This window comes from Euprymna scolopes, chromosome 40, assembly GCF_053919585.1.
Source record: "Euprymna scolopes isolate OS-2025 chromosome 40, ASM5391958v1, whole genome shotgun sequence".
NCBI classification, from domain to species: Eukaryota; Metazoa; Mollusca; class Cephalopoda; order Sepiida; family Sepiolidae; genus Euprymna; species Euprymna scolopes.
Window position 1 is genome coordinate 16,859,721 of NC_136521.1, and position 13,452 is coordinate 16,873,172.

A 13,452-nucleotide genomic window follows, 5' to 3' on the forward strand; every position below is an offset into this window, starting at 1 on the left:
ATGCCTAACTACACCCTCCATTACTTCAATGGCCGCGGACGTGCCGAGTGCATGCGTATGATGTTTCATATGGCTGGCGTCAAATACATGGACAAGAGATATGAATTCTCCGACTGGGATCGTTGTAGGAATGGTAAGTATTTGTTAATAATTTTATTCGTTTTAGTTTAGTTGATTTAGCTATAGGTAATATAACATTGAAATATTTCAATATAATTATTAAGATTTCTTTGTTCATTTATTTCTATTTCTTTTTTAATTCAATTTTCACCACAAACAAGGCACAGTACGACTTTGAAGTAGGGCGCTGCTATCGGGGACGTAAGTGGCAGGGATATTATGAAGGGAGTTGAGCGGCAAGATCTTTTTCACATTACACTTGAACTTCTGCATGTCAGTATAGTTGGGTCAGCAGAATCCTGGAAGGGAGACTCAAAGTCAAGCAGTTCTGTGAAGAAACTATTGGAGTAGAAAGCTTTCTTATACTTAGGAATCTCTACTGTATAGGGGTGGGATTTGGCTCCTTGTCGGGTTTTTCGGGGGGTATTCACGTCGAGGGGACACAAGTGCTTTTAGTTCGTCAGAGCATTCACCATTAAAATACTTGTAGAACAGGAAGAGGGATGCAACATTTCATCGATGGGACAGGGGTTGAAGCTTAGATGACAGTTCACGACCTATCAGGTTGGCGACTCTCTTTTGAACCCTTCCCAGAAGTGAGAGACTAGTAGCAGATGCACCAGCCCAAATGTGAGAACAGTACCCCATACATGGGCGAGTGGTGGCCATATAGAGGTAAAGGATACTTTTAGGCCTAAGTAGCTTTCTAGCACGATAGAGAGAGCCTACTTTCTTCGCAGCAGTCCGATGAATTTAACGGAAGTACTCTCAGGTAATGTTTGTGGCTATTGCTATTGGTGGTAGAGAAGGTTACTTGTTATTATTGAAGGAAAGAAGCTTAGTCTTGGCAGCATAGAATGTGACCATCCATTTTTGTCCCCATTCCACTACAGATTGGCGGTCTATACTTTTACCAAATATAAAGAAGCGGTCTGCATGTAGAACCATTTTTTCTAGAACCATCGAAAACGTTATTAATTTGTCTGCACGTCATGTACTTATTCCGTGGAATAGTATAGTAAACTGGTATGGTAGTCTTGATAAATGAATTAATCATCGACAAAAACGCTTTTGATCTGATATTGATAAACTTTAGATTAATATAAATGAAACAGTAGATGTACGTGTGTGTGTAAATATTTAACAGGTAAACTCAAACTACTGGTCACATAACACTGAAATTAATAGTAAATAGTAATTATACACCAAGAATGGTTTATAACGCTTAAAATCTTTGTTTGTGTAGATTAATAACGCATACAGATATATATCGCCATGTTGAAATGCGAAATGATAATTTCTACTGGCCGACATGTTTTTACTTCTTTCTGCGCATGCGCACATAAATTAATTTCTTAAACACTTTTTCGTTAGATTTAATTATCTTTGTCTGGATAACAGTATTGGTAGAGACTGCGGCTGGAACTCGAAATGTTTTGGTTTCGATTCTAGCTGATGGTAAGAAGGCATTTTTTATTAACTTTTTCCATCAGGATTTTGTATTAATAAATGCGAATATCTGCATAATTTTAAATATATTTAAATATATTTTAGGACAGGCCAAATCACAATATTTATTTACAGGTTTGGAAAATAAAACTTTTCTTTTTTAATTTTTACAGATATTTTTTACAATTATTTTTTGCCGGAAATAAAAATATATCAGATACAACCTGCCAACGTCGGGTACTTCAGCTAGTCATAAGTATTTAAACAAAATCATTATTTTAAATATGAGCATACTTTTTTTTACCATTCAAAGCCCATCTAAAAGTTTGGAACTATACACGTCTTCCTGTGTAAGATCTGACACCATGACTTTGCTCGCAGAATTTAAAAAAAAATGACGAATACCTTTATTCCACAGTATTAAAAATATTCTTTAAAAAATCTTTAATCAAATAAATACATTTTATACTTATTGTAAGTGTGGCGTGATATAAACACCTTGAAAAGAATTTTCGGTTTATGAAACTTTACAGTGATCTGCATTTACTCATACTAATCAGAAAAAGCATTTTATGTTGAATTTTTTTGATGAATTATGTTTGTTTATTTTGATGAAAATAAAAAAAGATGAATATTAACAACGTTAATTACCATATCTTTATTTTCATTACTTATATTGCTATTATTCTTCGAATCATTATGCAAGATTTATTATACAGAGTGGAAGATAAAATTGTCGCCATAGTAAATGCGGTATGATTCCATTTCATTTAATAGAAAACCGGTTTTCTTTTTTGTTAGAGCTCATCATTAGTAAGCCGGTTGTGTACAAATCTCGAGAGTGATAGAAGCCTTCTATCATGTCTGAAAATTACACAATGTTCAACGAGCGAGACTGAAGATGCGGCGTTGTACAACTCATGCTCTCTAGTGATCTAAGTTATGACAACAAAACCATTGCCAGCACCGTCAATATGCATCGCTGAATTACCACTAATAACAGGGATATGACCAGGTTATGAAAACAAAGTTTCCGGCAACGGTTATGGTTTTTGGTGTGGTTTCACGTGAGGGCCACATCATGCCACCTCACATCTTTAAAGCCGACTTGAAAATCAACACCAAAGTGTAACTGGATGTGCTGAATAGTGTGGTGATCCCCTTAGTTACAGTTAATGAGGGCAGATTAGAGAGGAAAGAGAATGCGCGCACAATGAGTTGAAGGAATAGTTTTCTATAGCCAGATAACCAGCCGACTGAACATCTCAGGTTCAAGTTTATATTAAACAACAATGTGTGACACCCACGTATCCACCTGCAAAGACGTATTATGAGAATTCGTTTTCATTATAGATGGAGTTAAAGCTTTCATTTTGCGACGGAGTGTTTCCATTTGCACTTTCGATTTGGATAAGGATAAGTTTAGCTAGTGATACACGATCAACAGTTTATTTTATTTGAAAAAAAAATCCATAGTGTTAATTTATTCCATTCAGGTTGTTCTGAAACAATGAACAGTTATTTTATTTCAGAAAATCAATCATGTTTTCTTCAGGCCAAGTGCGTGTCTGTACCAAGTCACGCCTGTTTCGGATATTCAAAAGTGTTCATTTGTAAGGTTCAATATAATTAGATTCCTTTGACGAGTTGCTGGCGTATTTTTATCTTGCCTGGCAGTTTGTACTGTAAAAAAAATAGTTATGTGATATGCCTGTATTTGGATGGGCAATAAAATAAAAGATTGTTGAGACTCAGAATTCTAGTTTTTATGGAAATCGCTCCGGACAAGGCATGAAGCCACTTGATGTAAGTAATTAAAATACGACTTACGTAAAAACTAGTCAATACTAAGTTGTAGATGAATAGATTAGGACTCAAAAAGTAGAAATTCTCCCTCCTTTGTCGCTTATGGAATGTGAGGAATAAAGGAGAATATGAGAGAAGCGAGAATTACGAGGCTTCAGAAATTAAAGAAAAAGACCACTTTCTACTCTCCTTATTGCGTGTCTTTATAGTTGCTATATGTCCGATTAGTGTGTCTTCACAAACAAAAGCATTTTAAACAAGTCACAAACTCAACCAGAGTAATTCCTATTCCGCGATGTCTACAACCAAGGAGTCTATATTTCCAAAATACTATTGTCGAGATTGAAACTATAAATAAATGACAACGGACCGTTCATAAATGTAATAAATCCACTTATTTTTTGAATATTTTTTGAATATTTTTTGTTATAAATTTTAAAAAAATATTTTGAAAGAATTTTAAGGCGTCTTAATAGAGTATTTTCATTCACACAAGAAATACATGTTCGTTGTGTCCTATAACTACAGCAGACAGTAACCAAACCGAAAAATCATTCCAGACAACCTATACAAGCGTGAAATATATACGGGATATGTTATAGCACATCAAGTATAAATAAAAAATAGTGTTTCCTAAATGTGATAAATACTCTCTTTGAACTCTTATCTGTTGTCTTTGTGTCAAACAGCAGTTCAGCAGTACAGTCATGTTACTGTTAATTTTTAGTAGAGGAGTTTTAAATTCCTTATAATTTGAAATGCTACTATTCTTTACAGATTTCCCTTGTAATTACCTCCCCTGTCTGCAGATGGACAATGGTTACATGATGCCTGAGACAATGGCCATTTGCAGGTACATGGCCCGTGAATTCAGTAAGTATATTATACAATCCTCACTGTTTCCTTAAATTGAGAAAACAATTTTTAACGTTTAAAATTTATTCGTCACAAATTCGGTTTTTATAATTCAATCCTGATAACTCATATTAAATGTCTTAAAATCAGTTTTAATTGGAAACTTATTAAATTGAATTGTATTTCATGTAAGTATTCATTTTTTATATTTATAGACTTCTACCCCAATAACGCCATGGACATGATGAGGTGTGACTACATCAGCGACTGCTTCTATGAAATCATGCACGACTACATGAGGTATTACCATTGGAAGAACGGAAACTTCAGGGTGAGTTACTTAGTTTTAGAAATATATGTTTATATGTCTGTGCTTACATGATACCCAAGATAAAAGCAATTTGTAGGTACATGGCCCATGAATTCAATAAGTTATTAATGCAACTCTCTGCCAGAATCCCTCTAAACATTTCCCCATATTCCGATAATGAAATACATTTTTCTGACTCTAGATTAAAATTAAATATATTTTGATGCAATATTATTTTTAAATGTTTGTTATTTATTAATTTTAAAAATGATGTTACGGCTTTATTTCAAGTAGCATTAAAAATTGACTAAAATCTTTTTTAAAATCTTTTTTATTTATTAACTTTTAAAATAATGTAGTTTTATTTTTTATCGCATGAAATTTTGACAGGATTATTAGAGTAAACATTCCAATTCAATTTTTATATATATTAACCTTAATGACCGTACGGACAGAGCGAGGTAATCGTTTTTAGTAAATATTTCAATTATTTTTAGTAAACAATTCTCAGTAGAATCTTAACTTACAATGAAAAGATATCGATTAAGAAATGTGTTCAATTGAAATTATTTGTTGTGAATTGTGTGTGTGTGTGTGTGTGTGTGTGTGTGTGTGTGTGTGTGTGTGTGTGTGTGTGTGTGTGTGTGTGTGTTGGAAGAGTTTTCTTTTTAAATTTTTCTGTTTGTTTTCCCGATCTGCTGAGCATTTTAATCGTTTCAGTTTTTTTTAGTTTTGTTGCCTAGCGACGTTTTGTCAGCCATTTACCTGGAGCGCGTTGATATTCATTGAGAGCAATTTTGTTGTTGTTAAAAATGTTTCTTTTTCTGTTGCTTTGTCAAATGTAATTAATTTTATTTGTATGTTTTTATTTTTATTTATTTATTTTATTTTATTTACTAAATTTATTTTATTTAGTTATTTTGATTTTAGTTGTCTGTAAACACTGGCGCTTACATATTATATACATTTAACAATTAATATGTATATTCGTAATTAAGTATATATATATATATATATATATATATATATATATATATGTGTGTGTGTGTGTGGGTGTGTGTGTGTGTGTGTGTGTGTGTGAATATATATATATGTAAATATGTATGTGAATATATATATATATATATATATATATATATATATATATATTGACTTGTAGTTTAAAAATTTTAACACACACTACTTTATTCTACCATCCCGTACGGACGACTTAAATCAAAATAATTAATTAATTTAAACCAATAAATTAAGGCCAAAATACAATTAAAATGGAAGACAAAAAATCACTCAGCAATCTAATGCACAACTTAATAATTAAAACGAGAAAATGCACGGCAGATCGATAACATAAACAGATGTATGTGTATATGCTCCTCATTTTAAGTTGAGCATATTGAGAAGTGATACAGAATTACCATTAGCGTATAAACGATGCTCTTTGTAAACAAATCGAGCTTAGGTATTTCGGACGAAGTCAAAACATCTTTAAACTCACGACTTGCTCAGCAGCCGCCGATAGCATAATGATTAGGAACCTTGACTGTCGTACAAACGGTCAGGTTTCAATCATGGCTTAAGGTAGTTACCTGTCTAGCCGCAATGATGAGCTGTTAAACGGCGAAGCAATACTGTATGTGGAGGACTATCTATATATATATATATATATAAAAGTGAAAGTATCTGTGTGTGTGTCTGTGTGTGTGTGTCTGTGTACATTTCCCTACACAATAATTCTGTCAATTGTAAGCCTACAGATTCGAAATTTTATATACAAGGTACTGAGATTTGGGACAATCTTTGTGATTGGTTTTCGGCCAGAAATTTGGCGGTTAAGTGGTCAAAGTTCAACGATTTGACCTTTGAGAACTCTACCAAACTCCTCCTATAATTTTTGGTCTAAACACGTGAAATTTTAGATATAGATTCCTTGGACATGGATCTAACTTAATAACTTCATTTGAGCCCTAAACAATAAATTGTAAGGGGTCATAATATTGATCAAAGTTAAGAAAATTGACCGTTTTTTTTTTGTTTTCCTCAGCGTACACCTCAAAACACTTGGGCAACGCCGAGCACACATGCTAGAATATATATACACACACACACATATATATATATATATATATATATATATATATATATATATATATATATATATATATATTAGTGATTGAACGATTCTAATATTATTCCCGACTCCGATACAATTACTAAATCCAGATCCCGCTTCTTTATACTACTTATTCATGGAATTGCTAATTTTCACGATTATCGTAAAAACACATGCAGATGTTTCTCTCGGGCGTAAAAGTACACTTGTAATAATTATGTAGAGATTTTAACTTTAATGAAAGTTTTAAATCAAAAATATTTATTATTTTATCATTTATGATTACAAGCTACGGCATATGTTGTCTTTAACAAAATCAAATACGAAAGGCATTTTAAAGAATCGTTTTAGGCTTCGGAAAAATGCATAACCTTTTCTGATTCCGATAACCTTAAAAATTTCCGATTTTTCTGATTCCTGATTCCGATTCTGATTAATTGCCCAAACACTAATATATATATATATATATATATATATATATATATATATATATATATATATATATATATAATGAGTTGTGATACAACGAAACAGTACTGTTTGTGGATTACTATATATATATATATATATATATATGTATATATATGTATATATATGTATATATATATATATATATATATTATTTTAAAAGAATAATTATCCACTGACATGTGTTTCGTCATCTACGTCGCATCTAGCGATATATATATATATATATATATATATATATATATATATATATATATATATATATATATATATATACAGTGCCGGCAAAAAGAAAGTCCGACCCTGTATATTTCAGAAACTGAAAATTTAAGCTAAATTTAATGTAACTGTTTGAACAACTTATACATCATTTGATTCGACTTTTATTCCTTTATAATTTAACCTGTTCATATTTGACTTTTAATTGAAATAGTCTAGTGTTCACGTCAATTTAAAAACATAACTACAAATTTAAGAGGCAAAAAGAAAGTCCGCAGCAACAAATTCGCTTAAAACCAGCTTAAATTATCGTTTCTAAATCAGTTTTAAATATCCACCAACAGGCAACAAACCGTCTCTAATCGTAATTGCTGTTGTTTCAGATTATACAACGTAACATATAATCCATATTCCACTACTTTCTGTTAGTGATCGTCAGGAGCTCATTAATCTAAAGCTTTCTGGTTTATCCAATTGAGAAATCGGCCGCAGATTGAAATTTGATGAGAAAACGGTAGAATGACTGTGAAAAAGCACCAAAACACCGGCAGTGTTCGTAATGCACCTACATCTCGTCGTACTCTAGCTACTTCTTACAGGGAAGACAATGCTATCAAGATCCGCAGCCTAAGAAACAGATTTGAAACGACTCCTCAAATCCAACACCAGTGCAATACTGTTAAAAAGTGCTCTCTTTCTACTGTCAAGAACAGATTAAAGGAATTTAATTTGCGATGATATCTTGCTAGACTCAAGCCAACGATTTCTGTAAAGAACAGAAAGCGCTGTCTGGTCTTCATCAAATGCAATTCGAGCATGGCTCTTCATATTTGTCAAAAGTGCTTTTTAGCGACGAAAGCAAGTTCAGTAGGTTAAGCAGTGATGGTAGGCACTACGTCCGTCGGAGGAAAGACGAAGAATTAAATCCTAGGTGCTCAGTTTCAACGCTGCAAGGTGGTGGAGGTTCAGTTTTGGTGTGGAGCATTATTAGTACCAATGGTCCAGGACTTATAGTTCGCTTGAAGTTTGAATTAATTCGACCAAGTACAATATGTTGACTGAGTATTTTCTACCCTACTTTGGTCGGAATTTGGATGATAATCCCATTTTATGCAGGATAATGCTCCTATTCACACAGCTGGCAATATCAAAAGGTCCATTGAAGAGCATGATATTCCGTGTTTGGGTTGGCCTGCACAATCTCAAGACCTCAATTCTATCGAAAACGTATGGCATTACATCAAGCAATTGTGTTGCATTAATGGCCTAAAGTTACATTTAAATAACAATTTTTCATTGTGCAGACCTTCTTTTTGCCTCCTCATTTTGAAGTAATTTTTAATTGACGTGAATGCTAGAATATTTCAATTAAAAGTCAAATATGAACAGGCAAAATTATAAAGGAATAAAAGGCGAATCGAGCGAGGTTTCGGTTTTTTAAACAGTTACATTAAATTAAGCTTAAAAAATTACAAGTGCGGACTTTCTTTTTGCTGCCTGTGTATATATATACGTTTTGAATTCAATCATTTGGGTTTCCTTACAAGCACTGCAATAAATATATATTTTTTTTTAATTTATCTATAAGCATAATCATGGAATCGTTCTAACACTAATAAATTAAGTAAAACCTTTTTGACAATTAATCCTAAGACGTTCTGATCATTATTTACACATGCTTCTTTCTTTTCCCACAGTATAACATGAACGATTGGGGATTCGGTGGTGACAGCATGTGTAGCAACTACGATGTAAGTCTCATTTTATTTTGTAAAAATTATTTAAATTGATACAATTTTTAAATGGTTTAATTGTTCAATTCAGTCCGTTTTTTTTCGAAAACAATATTTAATATTTGTTCGTTTTTTTGATTTTTCAGAACTACATGTACTGGAGATACATGAACACTTTCAACAGGATCATGCCCTTCATGGAGAGGACTCTGTGCATGCGCAATGGTGGAAACCAATGGTTTATGGGAGATCAGGTTCGTATCTACCTTAATTAATGACATTCAGCATTATTTCAGATCAAATGCGTAAACACGTCACCCTGTATATATATATATATATATATATATATATATATATATATATATATATATATATATATATATATATACGTTTTATTTTTATTACCGTATCTTTCTGTTAAGTTACATTATTGTTTCAGCTACCCGGCCGTTTTTTCCGTCTGTAGCTTCCTCAGACTTTTACAGAAATGTTCGGTATGAGCGGGATAAAAGAGTGAATGATAGCTAAAACAATAATGTAACTTAACAGAAAGATAAGGTAATAAAAAATAAAACGTATATTTTCTCTACAACAGTATTGAGCACTTTCTTCAGTTTTTATTAATTACCATTTCTACTAAATATATATATATATATGCATATATATATATATATACATATATATATACATATATATATATGCACTTCCTACGGCTACAATAAAATATATACTAGTGAATATATGCTGTGTATATCCAATGGCAATAGGTCCAGGTGAAACGTGAACAAATTCCTCGGAATCTGTCACGTCTTTTTCTAATGGCTGGAAGTACATGATGCTTCACCAAGGTCATCAAAGGATTTTTTATCGTGACAACATCACTAGATGCGTTTCTTACCACGGCTTAAGAGAGGCCCACCTCCTCTCGAGAGAAGCATAGACCGCGTAAGTTTCCCAACCTGGTATTTTTACCTTGCGGTACATAAAGCGCCTCGCCTCCCCAAATGGTCACCTACAGGCTCAACGTTGCTTAACTTCGGTGATCTGGCTAGAACACTAAATAACTTTTTTTTTAATTTACGCTTTCGTAAGTTTTACATATCTCTGTTTCTTTTTTATAATTTTTCTTTTCTTAAATCCTTTTTCATTCATTTTTTTTTGGGGGGGGAGGCATACACATGTCTCTGTCTCTAGTAATCGTCCACTACTTAACGTGCACCACTTCTCATTTACGTGTTTTTTCTTCACGTGCAATAATATCCTTGTTTTTCTCCCTTTTCGTTCTATCACGCGTAAGCCCAAATGTACATTAGATTGCGTGTGTAGGGAATATAATTTATCTTGTTAGTTTATTGTGATGTGTTTAATCGTAATACGAAACCTGAAATCTTGCTTATGACTAGGGATGTGACAACAGCATATTCTTTTCATTATTTTTACTCTTTAGTATATATCATTTCATATAGACTGATGTGGTTCTCGGTTGATTGACTATGTCTTACTGTGTCGGATATATACTTGAAAGTCAAAATAATGAAAAGAATATTCTGTTGTCACAGCCCTAATTATGACTTCATGCATTAATTCTCTACTTCTTCAATATCTTTCGTCTTAATTTTTATTGTTCTATGTATTCATTGCTGACTAATATTAAACGATTCTCTCCCTTGATTTTTTTCTTCTACTCTGGCTACCATCGTCATGTTTCGTCTTATAATTCGTTTAAGTGTCGCAGTATAAGTTTAGTAAGCCAAAAAGAACTCTTTAACGTGCATAGAAAAGATAACTAAGACCTTCGTTGGGAGTTGTAGTTTTAAGTTTACTTTCGCGAGAAATGAATCTAACATTTTCCTAATTTAGCAATTAGCTTTTATAAGGAATAAAAAAAAATGAACACTGTTAACAGACACTGTTTCGTTCTTAAAAATTATTAAGGTTTTTATTTCAGTTTTTACAGGAGTATTGTCGATCTATCCTGTGTACGGTTCCATAGACAAATAATTCTAAAATCTTTCTTTCATTTCAACACAACAAACGTGGCGTAATCTGTCATTTCGATCAGTAACATTTAGTCTGTACTCGATATTAACCGATTTGCACTCATACATAATGTTACATGTCATCTCATCCTGTTGGTTTTTGTGATAACTGTTTTTTTTTTTTAAACTTCGAGGCACTTCGATCTTTACTTAGTTTCATTTCATGTCAGGATTAACTGATTACTGATATCCGAGATAGGACCATTTACAATACATCGCACACACACACACACACACACACACACACACACACACACACACACACACACACGAGCGCGCACACACACGCACACACACACAAGAGCGCGCGCACACGCACATACACACACACGAGCGCGCGCACACGCACATACACAAACACACACACACACGCGCGCACACGCACACGCACATTAATTTATAGTTTGACGTATTAAAAGTGTTTTCTTTAAATTGCGAAAATCTTTAGCCTACGCGTATTTGACATAGTAGACTCATATTTTGTTCTCTCTCTTTTCAGATGATGTGGTGTGACATGATGTTCTACTGTTGCATGGAGATGATGTACAATTCCTACCCCAACATGTTCAGCAACTACCCCAGAATGATGGGTCTCTACAACCGATTCTACAACTACCCAAAGATGGCCGGCTACTTTAAGAACCGTTGCAACTCCTGCTGGTAAATACAGCCTGTGGGCTGAAATGAACGCGCCTAAATAAAAGAAAATATTATTTTGCTAAAAATATATATTAATGTAAAGTTTTGAAAGATGAATATCAGTTGTTTGAGATTTGAGTTTTTGGAATAAAATTAAAATCATCTAAAATAAACACGCTGTTTTTTTTTATTATTATGAAATCCGTTTTTAACACACAACATATGATAGCATATGCAACGTCCAATCCTTATCAACCTTCAGCTAGATAAGGTAACACGACTTTGCTAGCTAAAGTGGTATTTACAATCTCAATGCCACAAACAACTTTTACTACCGGACAACGTATAAATATAATTGTTCATTATTGTCTGTCTATAATACTTTATTAATATATGTTTTTTAGAAAACTAGTGGTCGTCATCACTCCCCATTTCATGTCAGGTAAATGCAGAGAACTCACACTTAGTAACACGCGTTTTTATGTTCGCTTTCTTTATGTACAAGTAGTATTTTTGTTCGTTTTCCGTATACACAAGTCGTATATAATACATATAAAAGTTTTCTGTATGCGTATATGTATGTCTTTGCACCAGAGTTAAACTGTTTATCAAAGAGCAAACTTACCTAAGTATTATTAGCACCTTCTTTCCCCGATCGATGTAAGAATTTCTGGAATTTTTCAAAACTTAATACAGTAGAACACCGGGTTACGGTGGCCTGAGGATACGTTTTTTCAGGTTACAATGTGGAATACGAAGTTTTTCCAGACCCTGGTTACTAGCCTTATGGTGTCATTTATAATTTTATTTGATTATACACATGCGTATTATATACTGTACTGTATTTTGTCACTAATTATTACCATGTACTGCATAAAATTTTGTTTAGGTGCTGCCATGCGGCGACTTCACCTTACGATCCACACCCCGAAACGGATTAATGCCGTATCCCGAGGTTCTACTTTATTCAAAATTAAATTAATATTAAATAACATTAGAAACAAATGCTCCGACACTTTTATAGTGATTTCCTCTAGTTCGATATTCAAGTAAGAAGTAGGTAAAAGAAATAAATAAATATTCCCATATAGTAGATTGTTTTGTGGATATTTTTTTATTCACGTTCACGCCTGACAAGGCATATTGCCACGTGGACGTAAGGGGCTAGTATTTGGAACCATGCCGAGCAAAGATTAGCAAGATATTGGTTTACGTTACATTTAAACTTCTGCATATCAGTACAGTCAAGGAAGCATGTGCGGCAGAAAGGGAATTCCAAAGTTTAGCTGTTCGCGGGAAAAAACTATTAAAGTTTTCTGACATTTAGGAACCTCAACAGTGAAGGGGTGTGATTTTGTTGCTAAGAAGGTTTGTCGGGGATTTATACGTCAATGAAGCGCAGCTACGAGTTCACCAGAGCACATTCCATTAAAATATTTTTAAAACAGGCAGAGGGATGCAACATTGCGGCGATGGGACAGGGATTGGAGCTTAGTTGACAAAGTGGGAACTGCTAGATTGGAGACTCTTTTTTGAAACCTATGTAAGAGAGAGAGACTAGTGCTAAAGGCACCAGCCCAGATGTAGCAACAATACATGGGTGAATGGTGGCCTTGTAGAGGTACAGGATACTCTCAGGTGTGAGTAGTTTTCTAGCACGATAGAGGGAACCCACCTTCTTTGCAGCAGCCTTCGCAATGTCTT

The 13,452-nt window shown here is 33.4% G+C and overlaps 1 protein-coding gene across 1 annotated transcript; it reads left to right on the plus strand.

The window, feature by feature from the left end:
- LOC145265317 (S-crystallin SL20-1-like) lies at positions 1-11,773 on the plus strand. The gene is made up of 6 exons (XM_080121090.1): positions 1-133; positions 4,153-4,248; positions 4,446-4,561; positions 9,035-9,088; positions 9,217-9,324; positions 11,609-11,773. The coding sequence occupies exons 1-6, from the start codon at positions 1-3 to the stop codon at positions 11,771-11,773; spliced, it is 672 nt and encodes a 223-aa protein (XP_079977216.1).
- Positions 11,774-13,452: the final 1,679 nt, after the last annotated feature.

Coding starts and splice junctions, on each gene's coding strand:
- LOC145265317 (XM_080121090.1), top strand. CDS start 1: ATGCCTAACTACACCCTCCATTACTTCAATGGCCGCGGACGTGCCGAG. Junction 4,562..9,034: donor GGAAGAACGGAAACTTCAGG/GTGAGTTACTTA, acceptor CTTTTCCCACAG/TATAACATGAACGATTGGGG. Junction 9,325..11,608: donor AATGGTTTATGGGAGATCAG/GTTCGTATCTAC, acceptor CTCTCTTTTCAG/ATGATGTGGTGTGACATGAT.